Source organism: Chenopodium album, chromosome 24 (assembly GCF_948465745.1).
Source record: "Chenopodium album chromosome 24, dcCheAlbu1.1, whole genome shotgun sequence".
NCBI lineage: Eukaryota > Viridiplantae > Streptophyta > Magnoliopsida > Caryophyllales > Amaranthaceae > Chenopodium > Chenopodium album.
In genome coordinates this window covers 15,962,987-15,981,511 of record NC_137857.1, presented here as the reverse complement: position 1 = coordinate 15,981,511, position 18,525 = coordinate 15,962,987, and the positions used below count along the sequence as shown (strand labels likewise).

Below are 18,525 nucleotides of genomic sequence, written 5' to 3'. Positions count from 1 at the left end.
CACTATATTTCTTACTTTTGAATACTAAAATATATATTCTACAATCACTATTTTTTTTTTTTTTTTTTGTTTTACTTTTTTTTAAAAAAAAAATTTATGAGGAATTTCTATTATGATCACTTTCTATGTCTATTTACTAACCATTATGTAGAATTGTTTGAGTATGAGTTATGAGTACTATGAACTACTTTTACTAACATATATAAAGACAACTATCTCAACCACCTAATAAATGTAATATGATTGAAAACACTTTTACAAGCCTAATATTTTTTGGGCTTGTATTTACTCATATTTTTTTTGCACAAACAATCTTCTCTTGCAATAAATAGAAAAACACAGAAATATATTTAACAACATGCACAAGATTTAATTCGTATAACTTTAGGTTACTTCACATTATTAGACTAACGTTAAATATTAATAAACAGTTATAAGAGGAAAATCCTCAAAACTATAACTCTCACCAGGGCCGTTTCTGAGATTTCGGGGGCCCATGGGCAAAAGAACAAACCGAGGCCCTATTATATTTAGAATTTTTTTGGTTAATATAGAAGAGGTATTTTTTTTTCTATATATGTACTTTAATATGAATAGATTATCATTCTTACAAAAAAACACTTACAACAAATTAAACTCGATGTAAAAAAAAAAAAATACTTCTATATACTACTACAACTATATGATTTGTAAAAAAAAATGAAACATTACGATTGATTCTCTCTTACGAATAAAATTAATCATTCTTCACTAACAAAAGAAATATGATGCATGACAGGATGGAAAGTGTAAAAAAAAAAAAGCTTAACCAAGAAAAATATAGCATGTTAGCTCACTCGGAGCTTTTTTTTTTTGGAAGGAAAGATAGAGTATAGCTCAGTAGCTCACTTGTTGCTTGTTTAATCATTTTATCAATTTTGGAAAAAAATACTTAATCAAAATCCATATATATATTTTTTGTAGGAACATAACAACACATATTTTTATCATAATAAGATTAATAAAAAGAATTTAGGCTATAGTGGTTTAAATATATACTACACATATAGCTAGTAAATTTATTTAAAAAACAAAAAGGAAAAAAAAGAGAGAATTGGAGCTCTATGGGTAGTCGAATTGCTGACTTAGGAGTACAACAAGTACTCACAAACCATTCCTTACCACCAAGCTATAGAGATAATGATGTTGACAAAAGCATCTCTAAACTAAATAAACTATACTCTTAGACTCAAAGCTGCTGGAAATGAGGCCCTTTCTATCCGTGGGCCCTGGGCGGGTGCCCCGGCTGCCCTGGGTCAGCGACGGGCCTGACTCTCACATCACATTAGAAGTACAGTAAGAAAGGTATGATGGTTTGTTTGTTGTTTTTGTAATAGTAGCCAACAATAGCACTTATCTCCAATTGTAGTCAATGGTTTATAAATTTAAATAGTGTCATTTTAAAACAAAAATAAACATGCCTTATTTGTTGTAACCAAGTTGATAGATACAAATTTTAATTAGCTTAGTTTAATTTAAATAGTGACCATTGGGACAGTGCTTGCACCGTGCTAAGCTTGCCCAAAATAATAAATATATGCCTTTAACCAATTGAAACATATTGTGAATTATTTTATCAAAAAAAAAAAAATTATTTAACAAATCATTTATTTGGACGCAAAACAAATATATCTGTTAAAGTGTGGAATAAAATATATTTCTTTTTTTGAAAACAGTGGAACAAAATATATTTCTAATCATTACCTAAAAAAAAAATTAATAACAAAACTAATTTTATTTTAAAACAAAAAACAAAAAGGGGTGGAGGGGAGGATGATATTGCTTTGGTAAGGATCGAACCCAAGACCATTTGCTTATAGAGAGAATAAACTTGCATGCTAAGTGACCATTGGGACAGTGCTTGCACCGTGATAAAGTGAGCCTAAAAAATTTATATATACCTTATTAGCAGTTGAAACATATGTCGAGTGATTTTACTTTTTTTTTTTAAAAAAAAAAAAACTTATGTAACACATATTAATAAATGTCAATGTGTTAAAGTGAGTTAAAATATTTAATATTTGGTATCCAGAAAGGAAAAAAAAAAGATAAACAAAAAGGGGTGGAGGGGAGGACGATATGGCATTGGTAAGGATCGAACCCAAGACCTGCTTATAGAGTGAATAGACTTGCATGCTTAATTGCTTAGTGACCATTGGGACAGTGCTTGCACCATGATAAGGTGAGCTGAAAAAATTTATATATACCTTATTAGCAGTTGAATTAGTGACCATTTGGAAATTTAGTTAAAGAATTAATAAATGGTAATCTATTAAAAAAAATGAAGTAGAATTTGGGCACACATAATAACATAGATTATAAACCATGGAGGTGCATGTGTATTCATTTTTGAAATGTATGAACCAACTCATAGGTGATCAACAAATAGTACTTAATCTTTTTTTTTTTTTTTTTTGAAGAAATAGTAGTTAATCAAATAATTAGACGAGAGTGGTTACGATCTTCAAATAATAATACTTTATATAAAAAATAAAATAAAATCCAAATACATAGAAAAATACCCAAATTGGAGGTAACATTTATGCTTAACAATTTTAAAATCAAGAAATTGGAGGTAACATTTATGCTTAAGAAAATTGTTAGTAACCGATTTTCAAAGAAATCTGATTTTTAGGCTTATAGATAAACTTTTCAAAGAAAACTGATTTTCAAAGAAAACTTCTAATGACTGATTTAATTATGTGATTATTGTTTAGTCCTTGTTTTTGCTAAATTCTTGTATGTACATAGGAAACTCTATCTTACATAGTATATGTGTATGCATAGTTTAGTCAAGAGCTTTGAATGCTTGTAAGTAATAGTCAATGTGAACATTTTAATATCATATATGTGATTAATTAATACATCACTAATAGATCTGTTTAATTGCAGTCAATATCTACTATATATAACTGTTATTAGAGTTATATATAACTACTATATATTAACTACTATATATAACTCTTATTAGAGTTAATTGCGGTCAATATCTACTATATATAACTCTTATTAGAGGTGGAGTTACTGAGTTTTTTGCATAGACAATTAATTCTTTGATCCATTATATTAGTGGAGTTGTTTGTATTTTTTGTGTAATTTTTGAATAGATTTATTGGTAATTAAAATCATGAGCTTATATCAGAATTTGTCATCCCATTTGATGTCTTTTCAAGATGAATGTCGAAAAGAGCTGGTATGGAAAAGATTTTTATTGATTGTGGTTAATACGTACTTGTCTTCTTTGTTGTAGAATTGTTTTTGATGTTTTTAATATTTGTTATAGGAGCTACCTGAAAGCTGGACTTCTATGCTAAGCTGTTTATCTAGCCCTGTGGAAGTCCTCCGTGGGAGCAATAGTCGGATATGGAATGTTGAATTGGCAAAAGTCACAGAGCAAACCAGAGAGTATATGACTCTTGGCATTGGTTGGGAAGTGTTTGTAAACGATAACCAAATCTGTGAAGGCGAAGTTCTTATGATATATTATGGTGGGAACAAGTCTTTTTATGTGAGGATATTTTCAGCGGCAATGGTAGAAAGATTCAGTCTTATTGAACCTCTACACAAATCTGTTTCAAGTGATGCAGTTTGCTTGTCTGAAGATTAATGTTGCCTTAAAATCTAATAATAATTGAGTAATGGATTTATATCCAAGCTTTTTTTTAATTGTAATAGCTTCAATAATGTGAAAGAAATTTGTATAGGAAAGCTTTGAATAATAAAGTTGGTCTATCAAATTATAAGTCATACAAAGTTGCTTAAACTTGAGGATTTGGTCTCCAGTTTTGAATTGTTTGGAAACTCGGTGGATGATTTCTTCAGATTGTTCCCATGAGATCGTTTTGTCGTCCGCCATTTTGGATGGACAGAAATGCTTGGAACGCACAGAAGTTCCTTAGTTGCGATCTGGTTTGAGTTCCTTTCCCAATGTCACTGATTATGAGATCAGTAGGATAGGAACCTTGCTACCTGAACGGCTTAGGATGAAATTTCCTTACTGGAACTCCTATTTGAGGAGCTTCTTGTCCTATTCCTTCTGGTCCTTCTTCTTCAGCTTGTTCCTTATTCACCTGTTCATCTTGGTGAGGAACATCTTCATTCTCTTGTGGTTCTTCTTCTATAGCAGGATGCTTTTCTTTGGCTTGCTTTTGATCTTCTTCTTTATCTTTATCTCTGATCAATCTTATTTCAAAATCATTCTCTTCTTCTGGTTCATGTACACTCACAAACTGGTTAACTTCATCAAATATTGTGTGAATTCTTTCCTCAACACACATTGAGTTCTTATTGTAAACTCTATAAGCTTTGCTATCAGAGGCATATCCAAGGAATATTGCCTCTTCACTTCTTTCAACAAATTTGCCTAGGTTTTTCTTACCATTATTATGTACAAATCACTTACAACCAAAGGCCCTAAGATGAGATATGTTTGGTTTCCTTCCCCTGAAAAGTTCATAGGGAGTCTTGTTGATGGTGCTTCTGATTATTACTTTGTTAAGAATGTAACATGTTGTATTCATGGCTTCAGCCCAGAAGTTCCTTGGCAATCCACTTGCAATCAGCATGGTTCTAGCCATTTCCTCAAGGGTTCGATTTTTCCTTTCCACAACCCCATTCTGTTGGGGAGTTCTTGGAGCTGAGAAGTTATGGTTCATGCCATTTTCCCTGCAAAACTCATCGAATCTTGAGTTCTCAAATTCAGTTCCGTGATCTGATCTGAGATGGACTAGTGAGTGACCACTGATTCTCTGTATTTTCTTGGCAAAAGCAACAAACTCGTCAAAAGTTTCATCTTTACTTGCAAGAAAAATAACCCAAGTGATTCTGGAATAATCATCAACAATAACCAAAACATATTTCTTGCCACTCCTGCATTGAATTCTCATGGGACCACACAAGTCCATATGGATTAGTTCCAAAGGCTTTGTAGTGCTCACAATTTTCTTCAATTTAAAAGATGAACGAACATGCTTTCCTTTCACACATGCATCACAAACTTTATTCTGTAGGAACTTGATAATAAGTCCCACAATCAAGTTCCTTGACCACAGTTTGTCCAGTAATGAAAAGCTAGCATGTCCAAAACGTTTATGCCATAACAGAGGATCATCTTCAACAACACTCAGACATGTAAGGTTGTTCCTTGGGATTAAGTTGAGGTCTACAGTATATGTATTCCCTCTTCTTGTTCCTTCTAGAACAACCTTTCCTGATTTGTTGTTGATGATGTTGCAAGAATCAGAAGTAAAACTTACAGAGTTTCCCTTATCACAAAATTGTGATATACTGAGCAGATTGTGCATTAAACCCTCGACCAGGATCACATTATCAATGGAATGAGATTTTGATCTTCCAATTTTTTCTTTTCCAATGATCGCGCCCTTCTTGTTATCCCCAAAGGTTACTGTTCCTCCAGGGTAGTCTTCTAGTGAGAGGAATTTTGATTTATCACCTGTCATATGCTTTGAACACCCGCTGTCGAGATAGCACAAGTTGTTCCCCCTCACTAGAACCTGCAAGAAAACTAAGCATTAGAATCAGGAACCCAGGTTTCCTTGGGTTCCTTTGACGTGGATGCAATATCAGTTTTCTTGACCCACACTTGTTTTACATTTCTTTTATCAGCTTCTTCTCTAATCCAACATTGACCATAGAGATGTCCAGTCTTACCACAAAAGGTACACATTTTCATGCTAGGAAGCTCAACGTATTTCTTTTGTTATCCTTTTCTCTTGGTCATATAACCATGTTCTTCTGTTCTTTTTCCCTGAGCTTCAGCAATCCATTTGGGTATGACTTTTGGGTCAATACTTCTATCCTTTCTAGCATTCAGTTCGTTTTCAAGTTGATCCTTTTGATTTCTTAAAGTCGAAAGTTCATTTTTCAGATTTTCAAAATCAACATTGAATTTAAGCATTTGATCACTCGAGGAACTGCTAGAACTGATATCAGAGTTCATGAGCTTATACTGAGTTAATTCAACATTCAGAAGAATACTTTCATCCTTGATTCTATCAGCTATCTCTTTTATGTGATTATACTTAATATCCAGCACTTGCAATTTGCTTTAGGACTTGGCATAAGTTGTTTCCAACTAAGTGCCATGTTCCTTGCAAACTTTAAGAGCCTTCTCACACTTATTCAATTTCACACACGTATCTCTAAAGAATTCTTCTTCTTCTAGACACAAATCTATTAAGACATCTTTAGAAAGAGTTTTAAGCTGTTTAGGATCAAGAAATACCCCTTTGTGGAGATCCTCAAGGTAGGCCTTTTCATCATCTGATTTAGCCATCAGACACAGATTAGCTGTCTCCTCTTCTGGTTGGTCATCCTCATCTTCTTCACTGTCAGAATCACCCCAAGCTGCTATCATGGCTTTCCTCATATCTGACTTTTGAAAGTTTGCTTTGCTGAATTTTTCCTTTCCTTGCTCCTTACCCTTTCCTTTTCCTTTATCATTTTCCCAGAGGGGACAATCCCTGATAAAGTGATCTAGGGATCCACACTTGTGGCAGCTGTAGTCAGGTTTGGCATTATAGTTCCTTTGCCCAAAGTTCCTTGAGGTGCGGCCTTTCTTGAATATCCTTTTGAACCTTCGTACAATCATGGCAGCCTCATCCTCGTCCACTTCTGAGTCTTCCTCCTCCTCTGCTTTCAGAGCCAACCCCTTGTTCCTCATGGTTTCAGTGTTGACTCCAAGGTGTAACTCATGAGTCATGAGAGAGCCAACAAGTTGCTCGATGTTGAACTTGGTGAAGTCCTTAGTTTCCTGTAGGGCTGTCACCTTAGCTCTCCATCTCTCGTCCTGTGGAAGACTTCTGAGAACCTTCTGAACCTGATCATCTGTAGGAATCTGTCTACCAAGGGAAACCAGCTCATTTATGATGTTAGTAAAACGAGTTAGCATCTCCTGGATGGTTTCCTTAGGTTGCATCTCAAATCTTTCATACTTAGACATAAGTAGATCGATTTTTGAGCGTTTAACCTCATTGGTTCCTTCATGAGTAATCTGCAGCAAATCCCAGATTTCCTTAGCGTTCTTGCACCCCATAACACGATTGTGTTCATGAGGTCCAAGCCCGCAATGGAGCAATTTCACAGCCATAGCATTGATTTCCATCTTGTCAAAATCCTCTTTCTCATATTCAGATTTGGGTTTAGGGATTACCTCATTCTGAGCGTTTGTCTTGGTGACTTCGAAATCACCAACTTCAATGACCCTCCAGACTTGGTAGTTCTCCGCCTTGATAAAGATCTCCATGCGGTTTTTCCAGTAGGTATAGAACTTGCCGTTGAACATAGGAGGTCTCTGAGTTGAGTATCCTTCCTTGAGCTTTTCGTGAGTATTCATTTTCTCCAAGAGCTTTCTTCTTCAGGGCTTCCTGATTCTCTTAGAAGTTAGGCTCTAATACCAATTGTTGTTTCAATGAATACTACAAGAAGGGGGGGTTGAATTGTCGTATGAGAGTTTAGCCAAACTTTTTGCGGAATTAAAACTAAGTAAGCTAAAGGAACAGAAAGATAAACTAAAGGAACAAAAGTGCAAGAGAGATTTTTACGTGGAAAACTCCTTGGCCCTAATCAAGGAAAAAAACCACGACCACTTGGGATTTTAGGAAAAGAATCTTCACTAGAATAGGGCAGTAAATCCTATTACAAACTAAAGACTCTTACTTCAAGTTCCTCAACGAACTTGAAGCCCCGAGGAACAAGTCACCCAACTTGTTACTCCTTCTCTTCTCTTTCTCTCTTCTCATTTCTCTCTGCTCTTTCTCTTCTCTTTCTCACTTCTCTTTCTCACAATACAGAAGTTCACTCAAACTTCCCCATTCCCCAAATTACAACTCGAAAGAAAGAAATAAAACTCTAGTATAAGAACATTAAGAACACTCTAATTGACTTATGTGGAAATGGACTCTTAACTCGATTGAAAGCTTAAAACTTATGTGAGCAAGGGTGAGATTTTTCAACAGAAATTAAGAGTTATTTATAGAGCATAAAACGCCTTGAATAACTTCTTTGTGTAGCAATACCATTACGCCACTACTCCAACCCACTAAGAAGATCATGTCCCTAAAATTAAGGGACCATGAACTCCTCAATGTGCAAGACCATGTCTAGAAGAAGAACATGGGGGAGTAGGCTGCAAGTTTTGGAAAACATGGAGAATTTATTTTGTAAAAGATATTTTCGAAAATCAGAAAAGAAATAAAATCTTTTTGGTTAAGAAAAAGTTAAACGTTTAACAACTTAACCACTTTCCTAAAATGCACACTATTTTCTCTAAGACCAATTCCACACAATTTTTTCGAGTGTAACTAAATATCTTTAACTTACATAAATCCTAAAAATAAAAAAATATTTAGTCTTCATGTTTTTCTGATGAAGCTTCTACTTCGAGGCTTCGATCTGTTCCTTGTAAGGAACTTCTCTTCTCTGGTGATGCTTCTTTTCTGAAGCTTCTGTTTCCTGAGGGAACCTTCTCTTCTCAAGTCTTCATTTCTGAAGCGCCAGTTCCTGTGAGGGAACTCTTCTTTTTGGATAGCTTTGTTTCTGGCCTTCCTGTTCCTCATGGTATCTTTGCTCGACACTTAATTCTCCTAGTCTTTTCACTGATCACACACTTAAACAATCAAGCCTTTATTAGTATGTAAGTTAGTGAGATTGTGTCATCATCAAAGTCATTGAGTCCAACACGCGCTAACAAATCTGGATCTAAAAATGGAAAAAAAGTACACCGTGTCACGGCATTATGTGCCGCGCCACGGTGAAATTTTCCGCATCGCGGCATGGTTTGCCGTGTTACAGTGCTCATACCGTGACACAGGAAGCTTTCGTGTTTTTCGCGTGTCCGTACCTGCTCGGGTTTTATCTTTTAGGTTGTTTCTTCCCGGCGTCACACTAACCTATCCCATGTCACGCCAGATTTTGTCGTGTCGCGGCATACTGCTTACGTGTCGCGGCAACCTTTTTTTTATTTTTATCATTTTAAGGTTCCGTGCGTTCCCTCTAGCTGCTCATTTTCCTCTATAAATACCCCCTCCTTTCTGCAATTCGGGGCACCAAAAATCACTCACTCCCTCTCTCTCTCTACACCAAAAATCATTCTTTTCTCCCTGTTTAACCTGATTTCTAGCTTCCTTACTCTTCCATAATACTTCCCCTAAGCACTCTAAAGAGTCCATACAACACCCGAAATTCTATACTTAAAACCAAGGCGTGAAAGGTATAATTAACTGAGGGTTTGGACCAAATCAACTCTACTTTTTATTTAATTTAATTTCCATTTGATTTATATTTTGATTGAAGTTATTAACAATTTATTCATGATGTAGCAATTCAAGGAAACGCAGAAAGTGAGTAATTAATCACTTAATTACTCTTATTATTATTTCTTATTGCTAATATTGTGATTAGGATTATTATTTGGTTTGACTAACGTTATTATTGTAAAATTGCTTCCAATATTAATGTTTATTCTATTGTTATTATGATCACCATATTGCATGTTTAAAGAAAATATGTAATTGAAAGTCACGCCTAATAAGATAATTTGGACAACCGGTTTGGTTCCTTTTTAATCTTGTTGTTAATTAAATTGGTCACAAATATTTTAGAATTGTGTTGCATTAATATTCAACCAATTTAGCATAATAATAGTTTGGAGCGAATTGAATATTTTATTTGCATGCCTTTGAGATCGCAGGAATACTTTTCACAATAAAAATCGAGTAGAGGCCAATACGGGCGAGTGTGACTCCATGACTCACTTCTTACCATCATCCCCGATCCTCCTTCCGTTGTTCCGAATGATATGGAGTTAGTAATCCCATGGATTATGAATGGGGTATAACCTTCACGGGTCAATCATTGTTGTCTTCGTTGTCCCTTAATCGCGGTGGCCTTAAATGATCCGTGAATGGTTTACAATTTCCTTAAAAACTTGTTGGCGGCTCCCCACTTTCCTTGTCCCTAATCGTATTATGTCCGCATTCCGCATAATATTAATTCACAGATGATAAATTTGACGCGTAAGTACCAAAAAAACCCAACACAAATAAGCAAACACGGCTCTACGCTCACCCGTCCGTCACCCCCGGTTCCAAGAATCAAAACACAAGTCAAACAACCCTTCATTTTCATAGTATCGTAACGCGTGGGCATTCTACAATCACAATTATTCCAATAGGCCTAGAAGCATCCAGATTACCCCCTCTCTCCTTATTTCACACCCTATGAAAATTACCAATGTACCCTAATAAAAACACACTTAATCAGTCAACATCGTAATTTCAATCAATCTTCCAGGGGTAATCTTGTCCTCTTCAAACTCGTTTCCCTCGATGTTATAAAATACCTCTCACATTTTCTTTCATTTCTACGTTTATTATTATCTTCAAAACTGATTACTATTACTAATTTCGTGTTTGCTTTTGCGTCGTGTTTTTCAGGTAAACAAATAGAATTTTTCAATTGTTTTTTGATTTGTTAATTTTGCAATAATTTATTATTGTTAATTTCCTTCAAATGGATTTATGAATTTTAGAAATTTGCAGTATAACAGCCCAAGTAAAGATGGAAGCAGCTGCTACTGTTCTTCGATTGCCATTAAGACCTTCAACTGCAGTTTCAAATGGGAGCAATTTTATTCGTTTTGCCTCTAATTATCGGTTAAGTAAGGTGGGAATTTCTCAATTTTCTAATTAATTTCCAGTATTTTTTGTTTAATTTTTTATTTTGAAACAATTAATTTCTAGTATTTGATTATCTTATAGCTTCGATTCTCTGTATATAAGTGCATTTTTGTTGATGATTTTTACTTTATTTTATATTTTTGTCAAGTATTTAAAATTGATTTATTGAGTTTTGATGTGAGTATAATACAATATTATGGAGTTTCTTTTTCTAGGCAAGTTTTGCGTTTGTTAACTTGACTTTTGACCGAGGACTGAAATTAAGAACTTTATACAGTATCATCATTTATAGTCCAAGGTTCGACTAATTAGGAATTAGGAATTAGGATTGTTGGCACTATGACCGCGTTCCGCATTCATTTTGGAATTAGGGGCACTATGACCACGTTTAGCAATCATTTAGGAATTAGGGGCACTATGACCGTGTTCCGCATTCATTTGGAATTAGGGGCACTATGACCACGTTTGGCAATCATTTAGGAATTAGGGGCACTATGACCGCGTTCCGCATTCATTTTGGAATTAGGGGCACTATGACCACGTTTGGCAATCATTTAGGAATTAGGGGCACTATGACCGCCATCCGCATTCATTTTGGAATTAGGGGCACTATGACCACGTTTGGCAATCATTTAGGAATTAGGGGCACTATGACCGCGTTTGACAATCAATTAGGAATTGGAGGTAGTGAGTTGTATCTTTTGTCTTGTTTGTGAGACAAGAGTAATGGAGAGTTCTAGCCAAAGGAAAGGTTTTATTGCAATCTTTTCCTTTTGGTTGTTAGAGTTTAAACTTTTGAAATTTGAGGCCCCTTATTGTACTAGCATATCCAAGAAGGAAGTTCTTTATGTTGGTAAAATTAATATTTAAAACTTGTTGCCCTTTACAATATTAATCAGTCAAGATAATTAAGAATCATTCTGTAGTTTAGAAACTCAAGATATTTATGTTTAATTTGGAAGTTGTTATAATGGGACTTTTTATTTAGAATGAGAACCTAATAATGACTCATATTTATAGCATGGATGTCTAGAATGGTAGAATACATTACTATATTGGGAACACCAAGAAATGAACTAGGTATGTTAGGGGTGAGATTAAAGACCATATAAAGGCTACTTTATGAACTAGTTTCGAAAAATCAGCATATAGGTATGTGGGGCGGGAAAGTCCTATGGGAGTAAAATGAAATCTTTTACTTTTATCATCATTGATACCGCACATTGTTATTGGTGTGTTGTAAATGCAAGGCTTTGCTTACATCTGGCCACATGGGTCCCCTAAACCCCCTTAGGTAAGAGTAGGCTTCATACTCTATTACTCTAGTACACTTTTTGGTCTTGGATGTTGCTTTTTCCGATTGCGTATACTTTTTTCGTATCTGCATTAAGGGCAAACCAGCAAATAATTTGAGTGAGAGTGTCAATGACATCAATTAGAATTGAAAAGATGTACCGGAAGCAATTTTTATATATCTTGACCATATTTTAAAGGAGGTATTTAGAGGGGGACAAGCGATGATGTGGTGAGTTTGGATGGAAAAGACTTGACCATAGGTGAATGTTTTAAATATTTTTGGTCGATCATCCAAAAAAATGATGACATTGATCAAGTCGTGGCCCATTGGATTAAGTCGGGGTGTATTAAGTGGAGAGCGGCCACAGGAGTGTTATGTGACCGAAGCATTCGCTTACAATTGATGGAAAATTCTGTAGGACGACCGTAAGACCAGTGTTGCTCTATGGTATATAATGTTGGGCTTATAAGAAGTAGCACATTAAAAAGATGGTGGTTACGGAAATACGCATTAAGTTGGATGTGCGGGAACACTCTAAGAGATAGAATTAGAAATGAGATTATTCGCATGGATATGGGATGGAGGAGGAAGATTTTTGTTGATATCTACATGGAATAATTACTTTTGGTTTATGTAGTCGACCCCACTTATAGGATTAAGACTTAAATTGATTGATGAACAATTTTTTCATAAATAATAGTCTATAATAAGTAAGTTGAATTCTGGGAACGGAGAGAATATAAAAATACAGTTCAATTTGATAAATATTTTTTTTATCTTTTTTTTTTTTTCTAAATTTGCAGTGATAATAAATCTTTAGCTATAAGAAAGGGGGGTGGGGGGGGGGGGGGGTTATCTGGGGAGAGTTAGAGTAAATTGTTTAGTCACATGGGTTTCTAGTTTTCTACAATTACAATTTTCAACATTTCCCTATAGTTGTTTAGCCTTAACCGTACCACATATCTTTGAAGTTTTAATTTCTAGTCTTCTGGTCTCCTTGAAATCAAATAAGGGGAAAAAAAAAGGGAAGAGGAGGAACAAAGGGGTGAAGGCGTGAAGCTTCAGATATCAAGACATGATGAGTGTCATTGGCAAGGATGGAAAAGTGGTGTATGCCTAAATGATTGAATTTGTAAAGGGAAATAACTCAAAGAAGAGAATAACTATAAAAATCATTATTGCTAGATATTTAGAAATCTTTGGTTACTCATTTTTGAAAACTAACTATAAAAAGTGTGCTATAGGGAAAACTTGGATGAGAAAAACAAAATCCAATAAGAAAACTGCTTTAAATTCTGTCAATCAATTAAAGCCAAGTTGGGTTGGCTACGTGAACACGATAGGAGTATTTTTATAAGAAAACTGCATTAAATTAATAAAAAAAGTATCAAAATAGGAGTAATTTTATACAAAGTACATGTATATATTAGGATGATAATAAAGAAGGAAACATAAATAGTCATTAAAAAGTTCCAAGCAACGGCGTATCCAGCTATGCTCTGTTTGCGGCTGTGCACAACACCACTGAACCACGCCACATATAAACAATATTCATGTGATATGTTATTTACTTAAATGCATTTTTAGACATGAGGCCATACCCAATTTATGGGCCCTGTGCGGTTGCATAGGGCACACCGGTTAAGGGCAGGGCCTTATGGGTTATATTTTTGAGATTAGATTTCAAATAAGTCAACAATTTTTGTTTCCGAACTACAACTTACTGTGTTGCTTGTGCTCTTTTGTGCATTTAGTTCTTCTTTTGGAGTGTCCTTTCTCTGTAAAAGAATATTAAGATACTAATAGTTGACCTCTTGCAGTCTACCTCTCCATATCATGTAAAGCTCGGGGTTGGAAAATTGTCCTCTAGGAACAGAAAGGCTCTTGTAGTTCGAGCATCTAATTCTTCCAATTCTTTTGACTCTACTGGACCCATCGCTCCCCTTCAGCTAGAGTCTCCAGTTGGGCAGTTTCTGTCCCAAATTTTAGTCAGCCATCCACACCTTGTCCCTGCTGCAGTTGACCAGCAACTTGAGCAGTTGCAGACTGATTGTGAAGCCGAAAAACAGAAGGAAGAGCCATCTGCTTCAAGCACTGATCTTGTACTATACAGGTTAGTGGTTAAATCTAATCCATATATGTCGTAGATGACTTTCAGTTCATGTAGCACTTATATCTATCATCTTATCAATATTGTGATCAGGAGGATAGCAGAGGTTAAGGCGAATGAAAGGAAAAAAGCTTTGGAAGAGATTTTATACACTTTAGTGGTACAAAAATTCGTGGATGCTAATATTTCACTGATCCCCTCTATAACTCCATCTTCAGCTGATCCTTCAGGTCGTGTGGATGTGTGGCCTAGTCCAGATGGGAAGCTAAAAGAAGTGCACTCTCCTGAAGCGTATGAGATGATCCAGCATCATCTCGCTCTTATACTTGGTAACCGGTTGGAAGATTCAAGCTCAGTAGCACAGATCAGCAAGCTCAAAGTTGGGCAGGTATATGCAGCGTCAGTGATGTTTGGTTACTTTCTCAAGCGCATAGACCAGAGGTTTCAGCTAGAAAAGGCCATGAAGATCCTTCCTGAGCAGATAGATGGAAGACAAAATGAAGTTTCAATGGAAAATGGGGTACACATGGATGTTGAGGACTCTGCTTCATTCCATCATGATCAGGCGCAATTGCATCCTGAAGTTTCATCTTGGGCTGGTGGTATTGGTCTTGGGGGATTTGACCAAGGGAAAAAACCCTCCCGTCTAAGAAGCTATGTCATGGCATTTGATGCAGAAACACTTGCAAGATATGCCACTATTCGATCCAAGGAGGCTGTTTCAATTATTGAAAAACACACTGTAGCTTTGTTTGGGAAGCCAGAGATAGCCATGACACCTCAGGGAACTATAGATTCATCTAGTGAGGAGTTCATCAAGATTGGATTTGGTGGTCTAAGAAGACTTATTCTGGAGGCTGTAACTTTTGGGTCGTTTTTGTGGGATGTTGAGAGTTATGTTGATTCAAGGCACCGTTTTGTCCTTAACTAGGTCCTCCATGGGCAGCCTTCTGCCCTAGGTTTTTTAAGACTTGTTCTCTACTAACTTGCCCTATGTGACTAGTGTTTGTACATAGATTTGTGGATTTGTGGTTTTCCTTGTCTTTGGTCTTTGTATTATTGGGTGAAATTTAAAGTAATGATGTGGAGATACGGTTAAGATTATATGGAGTGACACACAATACATTATATGTCTTTCTTGGGGATAAATTGCCTAATTGGGATTTGATAGCCTTTCGCCACAAATGTGGTACACATATCTGATCTGAATATTTTTTATTTGATTTGATTTAAAGTTTTTGTTTGACATATTAATATTATTATATGACCAATAAACGAAGCTATGGTTTTACAAACGAAGTTAAATAATAAAAAATGGCATACAAAGAGAACTAAATAAACAATGAATGACATAGCTACTAGCATCAAAAGATTTGAGGAGTTTGAGCTTTTTCATATTCGAAGGCACCTTAATGTCATTGCTCATGCTCTTGCTGAGGTGGGAAACGATAGACCTGGCAAATGGGTCATTTGGGTCGAGTATGGGTCAGGTCAGTTCGGGTCGGGTCAAAAGGTTATCGGGTTGAGTCGGGTCATTTCGGGTTTCGTGTTGATTTCGGGTCGACTGATAATCGGGTCGGGTATCGGGTCAACAATTCGGGTCGAGTTCGGGTCGATTCAATTTTCGGGTCGGGCCAATTTTCGGGTCCAACTTTCAATCTTTTTACGAATTTTTAATAACTTATAGAGATAAAAGGCCGAAGTAATCGAGAAAAGTAATGTTCAAAATATGTAAATTACTTACAATGTTACACATTACAAATTAATAAAAAAAAAAATTAAGTCAATTTGATTGCGGTTTTTTTCTATTTCGGTTTGCTAAGGTCAAGTCTTTAGCTTAAATAAATTTTGGTCATTTCAAGTATAAGATAATTTTAGTTCGGGTCACTTTGGGTTTCGAGTCTATTTGGGTCAATTAATTCAAGTTAAAGGTCGGGTCAACTTCGGGTCTCGGGTCAACTTCGGGTCGGGTCGTTTCGGGTCTCGTGTCAACTTCGGGTCGGATCATCTATGGTCGGGTCGTTTTGGGTTGGGTCATTTCGGGTCAATGTCGGGTCAGTTCCACTTCGGGTCGGGTATGGGTCGGGTCGGGTTGATTTGGGTTTTGGGTCAATTTCGGGTCCCTGATTTCGGGTCATGGGTCGGGTCATTCGGGTCGGGTCATCGGGTCTGGGTCAAGATTGCCAGGTCTAGGAAACGATATGTCCATTGGTCATAGAAGCTACTTCACTCCTCCTGACTGTGTGAAGGTTTTATATGAAGGGGAGTTGGAGCCTGCAGAGGCTACTCCTGATGCTTAATCTTCCTACCCTTTCTCCTATTGTTATACGTCTCTTAGTAGCTGCTGTGGAAGGGTTCTTTTGTATAATATGTTTTTTTTTTTTTTGAAAACTTTTGTATAATATGTTTAATTACCCCTTGTCTTTTATTTTGGACTCTAGTGTTTGGTACTTGGATCGTTGTTCTGGGATTACCTTCATCACTTTTCATTGTAATATTTTCAATGTAAGGATAATCGTCTAATATATATATATATATCGTCCTATTTTGTGTTAAAAATAACCAAATAAAAAAAAGTACATCTTTTTGTTTGGTATTAACCGTTTAAAATTTTAGTCATTTGCTTTTCAACATGCATCTACCTTTGTATCCCACATTCTATTGCATTTGGAGAAAGCATGGGAAAACAAAGAACCAACAACTTTTGACATACATATTAACAATATCTAATAGACATCAAGTACCTAGAACACTTAGTAAATGAGGTATGAAAACAGAGTGAAAATGGTAACACAAACTAAGTCACACATTCAAGTAACTCGATACCCTTAATTATGGGTATCCCATCTCCAAGGAAGAGATTATTAACACACTATTTAACCCCCAAATTTGTATTATAAGGGCTCCCCAAAACATTGTTTATTAGGGAAGTAATGGATTGAGAATTCTATAAGATATTGTTTCTGTCAGGATCCGACAACCTGAGCCCAAGATTCGTGATGCTCCTATCGTCCAGATGAGAACTTACACATAGAGCAGAGATCAGCTAATCCCGGGGTGATCTGAGGAAAACCACTCCGATCGCAAAGTTAGAAAGTGTTTAAGAAGAAGATGAGAAGTTATGAAGAGAGAGAAAGTAGAGGGAGGGAGAGAGAGAGAGAGAGAGAGAGAGAGCGAGCAAAAAATGCTAACCTTAGTTTTGAGGTAAAACCTAGTATTTATAACACTTCCAAATGATAGGTGGCTACATGGCATGCAGAGCTTTTACCGCCAAGTGTCAAGCAGCTGCTGCCACGTGCTTCACACCGACAAGCCGACATGTCTTCTTTATGTAAGGATGCCGACATATTTGATAGCTGCTCTGGATCCATACCCGTATTTATTAAGATGTCGGCCCGTTTCCATATCTCCCCATACAACTGGCCCCCCAAGTGAGGACGTCAGATTGGAAATCAATGTTCTCACTTCCTTTATAACAATATGATTATTTTAAATTTCTTACATTTCTCTGTGATTCGTTTCTTGCACTCTGTCGAGCATTTTTCTTTGTCTCTGAATTGTAATATTTAGGATGACTTCTTGAAAACCCCTAAATTATATATTTCTATAAACTTCGCAGATTGTAAATCTCTACTATTGTATTTCTTGACCGAGAGTAAGGACTAATTAATCGACCGGTAGCGAAAAAACTCCATTTATCCCCCCAAGTGACCTTATGTGCCGATAGCAGACAAGATCAACTTAAAAAACCAATGGGAGTGAAAAAACTCCGTTTCTCCCCCTCCCCAAGTGACCTTGTGTGCCGATAGCAGACAAGGTCTTCTTAAAAAACCAATGGGAGCAAAAAAACTCCGTTTTCCCCCCAAGTGACCTTGTGTGGTGATAGCAGACAAGGTTTACTTAAAAAAATCAACCGGAGAGAAAAAACTCCGCCTCCCCCCCCCCCCTCAAGTGACCTTGTGTGCCGATAGCAGACAAGGTCTACTTAAAAAATCAACGGGAGCAAAAAACTCCACCCCCCCCCCCCCCCCAAGTGACCTTGTGTGCCGATAGCAGACAAGGTTTACTTAAAAAACTAATGGGAGCAAAAAAACTACGTTTTCCCCCCAAGTGATCTTGTGTGCGATAGCAGACAAGGTCTACTTAAAAAATTAATGGGAGCGAAAAAACTCCATTTTCCCCCCCAAGTGACCTCGTGTGCCGATAGCAGACAAGGTCTACTTAAAATAATCAACGGGAGCGAAAAAACTCCGTTTTCCACCCCAAGTGACCTTGTGTGCCGATAGTAGACAAGGTCTACTTAAAAAATCAACGGGAGCAAAAAATAATCCGTTTCGCTCCCCCCCCCCCTTCCCCAAGTGACATTGTGTGCCGATAGCAGA

The 18,525-nt window shown here is 36.4% G+C and overlaps 1 protein-coding gene across 2 annotated transcripts; it reads left to right on the top strand.

Moving 5' to 3' along the window:
• The first annotated feature begins 10,339 nt into the window (after positions 1–10,339).
• On the top strand, positions 10,340–15,339 carry LOC145610362 (UV-B-induced protein At3g17800, chloroplastic-like). 2 transcript variants are annotated; one of them, XM_081665699.1, is made up of 4 exons: positions 10,340–10,493; positions 10,599–10,722; positions 13,854–14,146; positions 14,237–15,339. In XM_081665699.1, exons 2-4 carry the CDS (start codon positions 10,618–10,620, stop codon positions 15,072–15,074), a joined length of 1,236 nt encoding a protein of 411 aa, XP_081521825.1. In that variant the 5' UTR covers positions 10,340–10,493; positions 10,599–10,617; the 3' UTR covers positions 15,075–15,339. The 2 variants fall into 2 exon arrangements, with proteins under 2 accessions (XP_081521825.1, XP_081521826.1); XM_081665700.1 differs by having other exon boundaries at positions 10,345–10,493; positions 10,589–10,722.
• The last annotated feature ends 3,186 nt before the right edge of the window (positions 15,340–18,525 follow it).

What these genes read in the sequence shown, in the direction of transcription:
- LOC145610362 (XM_081665699.1), top strand. Translation starts at nt 10,618, where the DNA reads ATGGAAGCAGCTGCTACTGTTCTTCGATTGCCATTAAGACCTTCAACT. An exon ending in CTAATTATCGGTTAAGTAAG is followed by an intron (nt 10,723 to 13,853) that starts GTGGGAATTTCT and finishes GACCTCTTGCAG; the next exon opens with TCTACCTCTCCATATCATGT. An exon ending in ACTGATCTTGTACTATACAG is followed by an intron (nt 14,147 to 14,236) that starts GTTAGTGGTTAA and finishes TATTGTGATCAG; the next exon opens with GAGGATAGCAGAGGTTAAGG.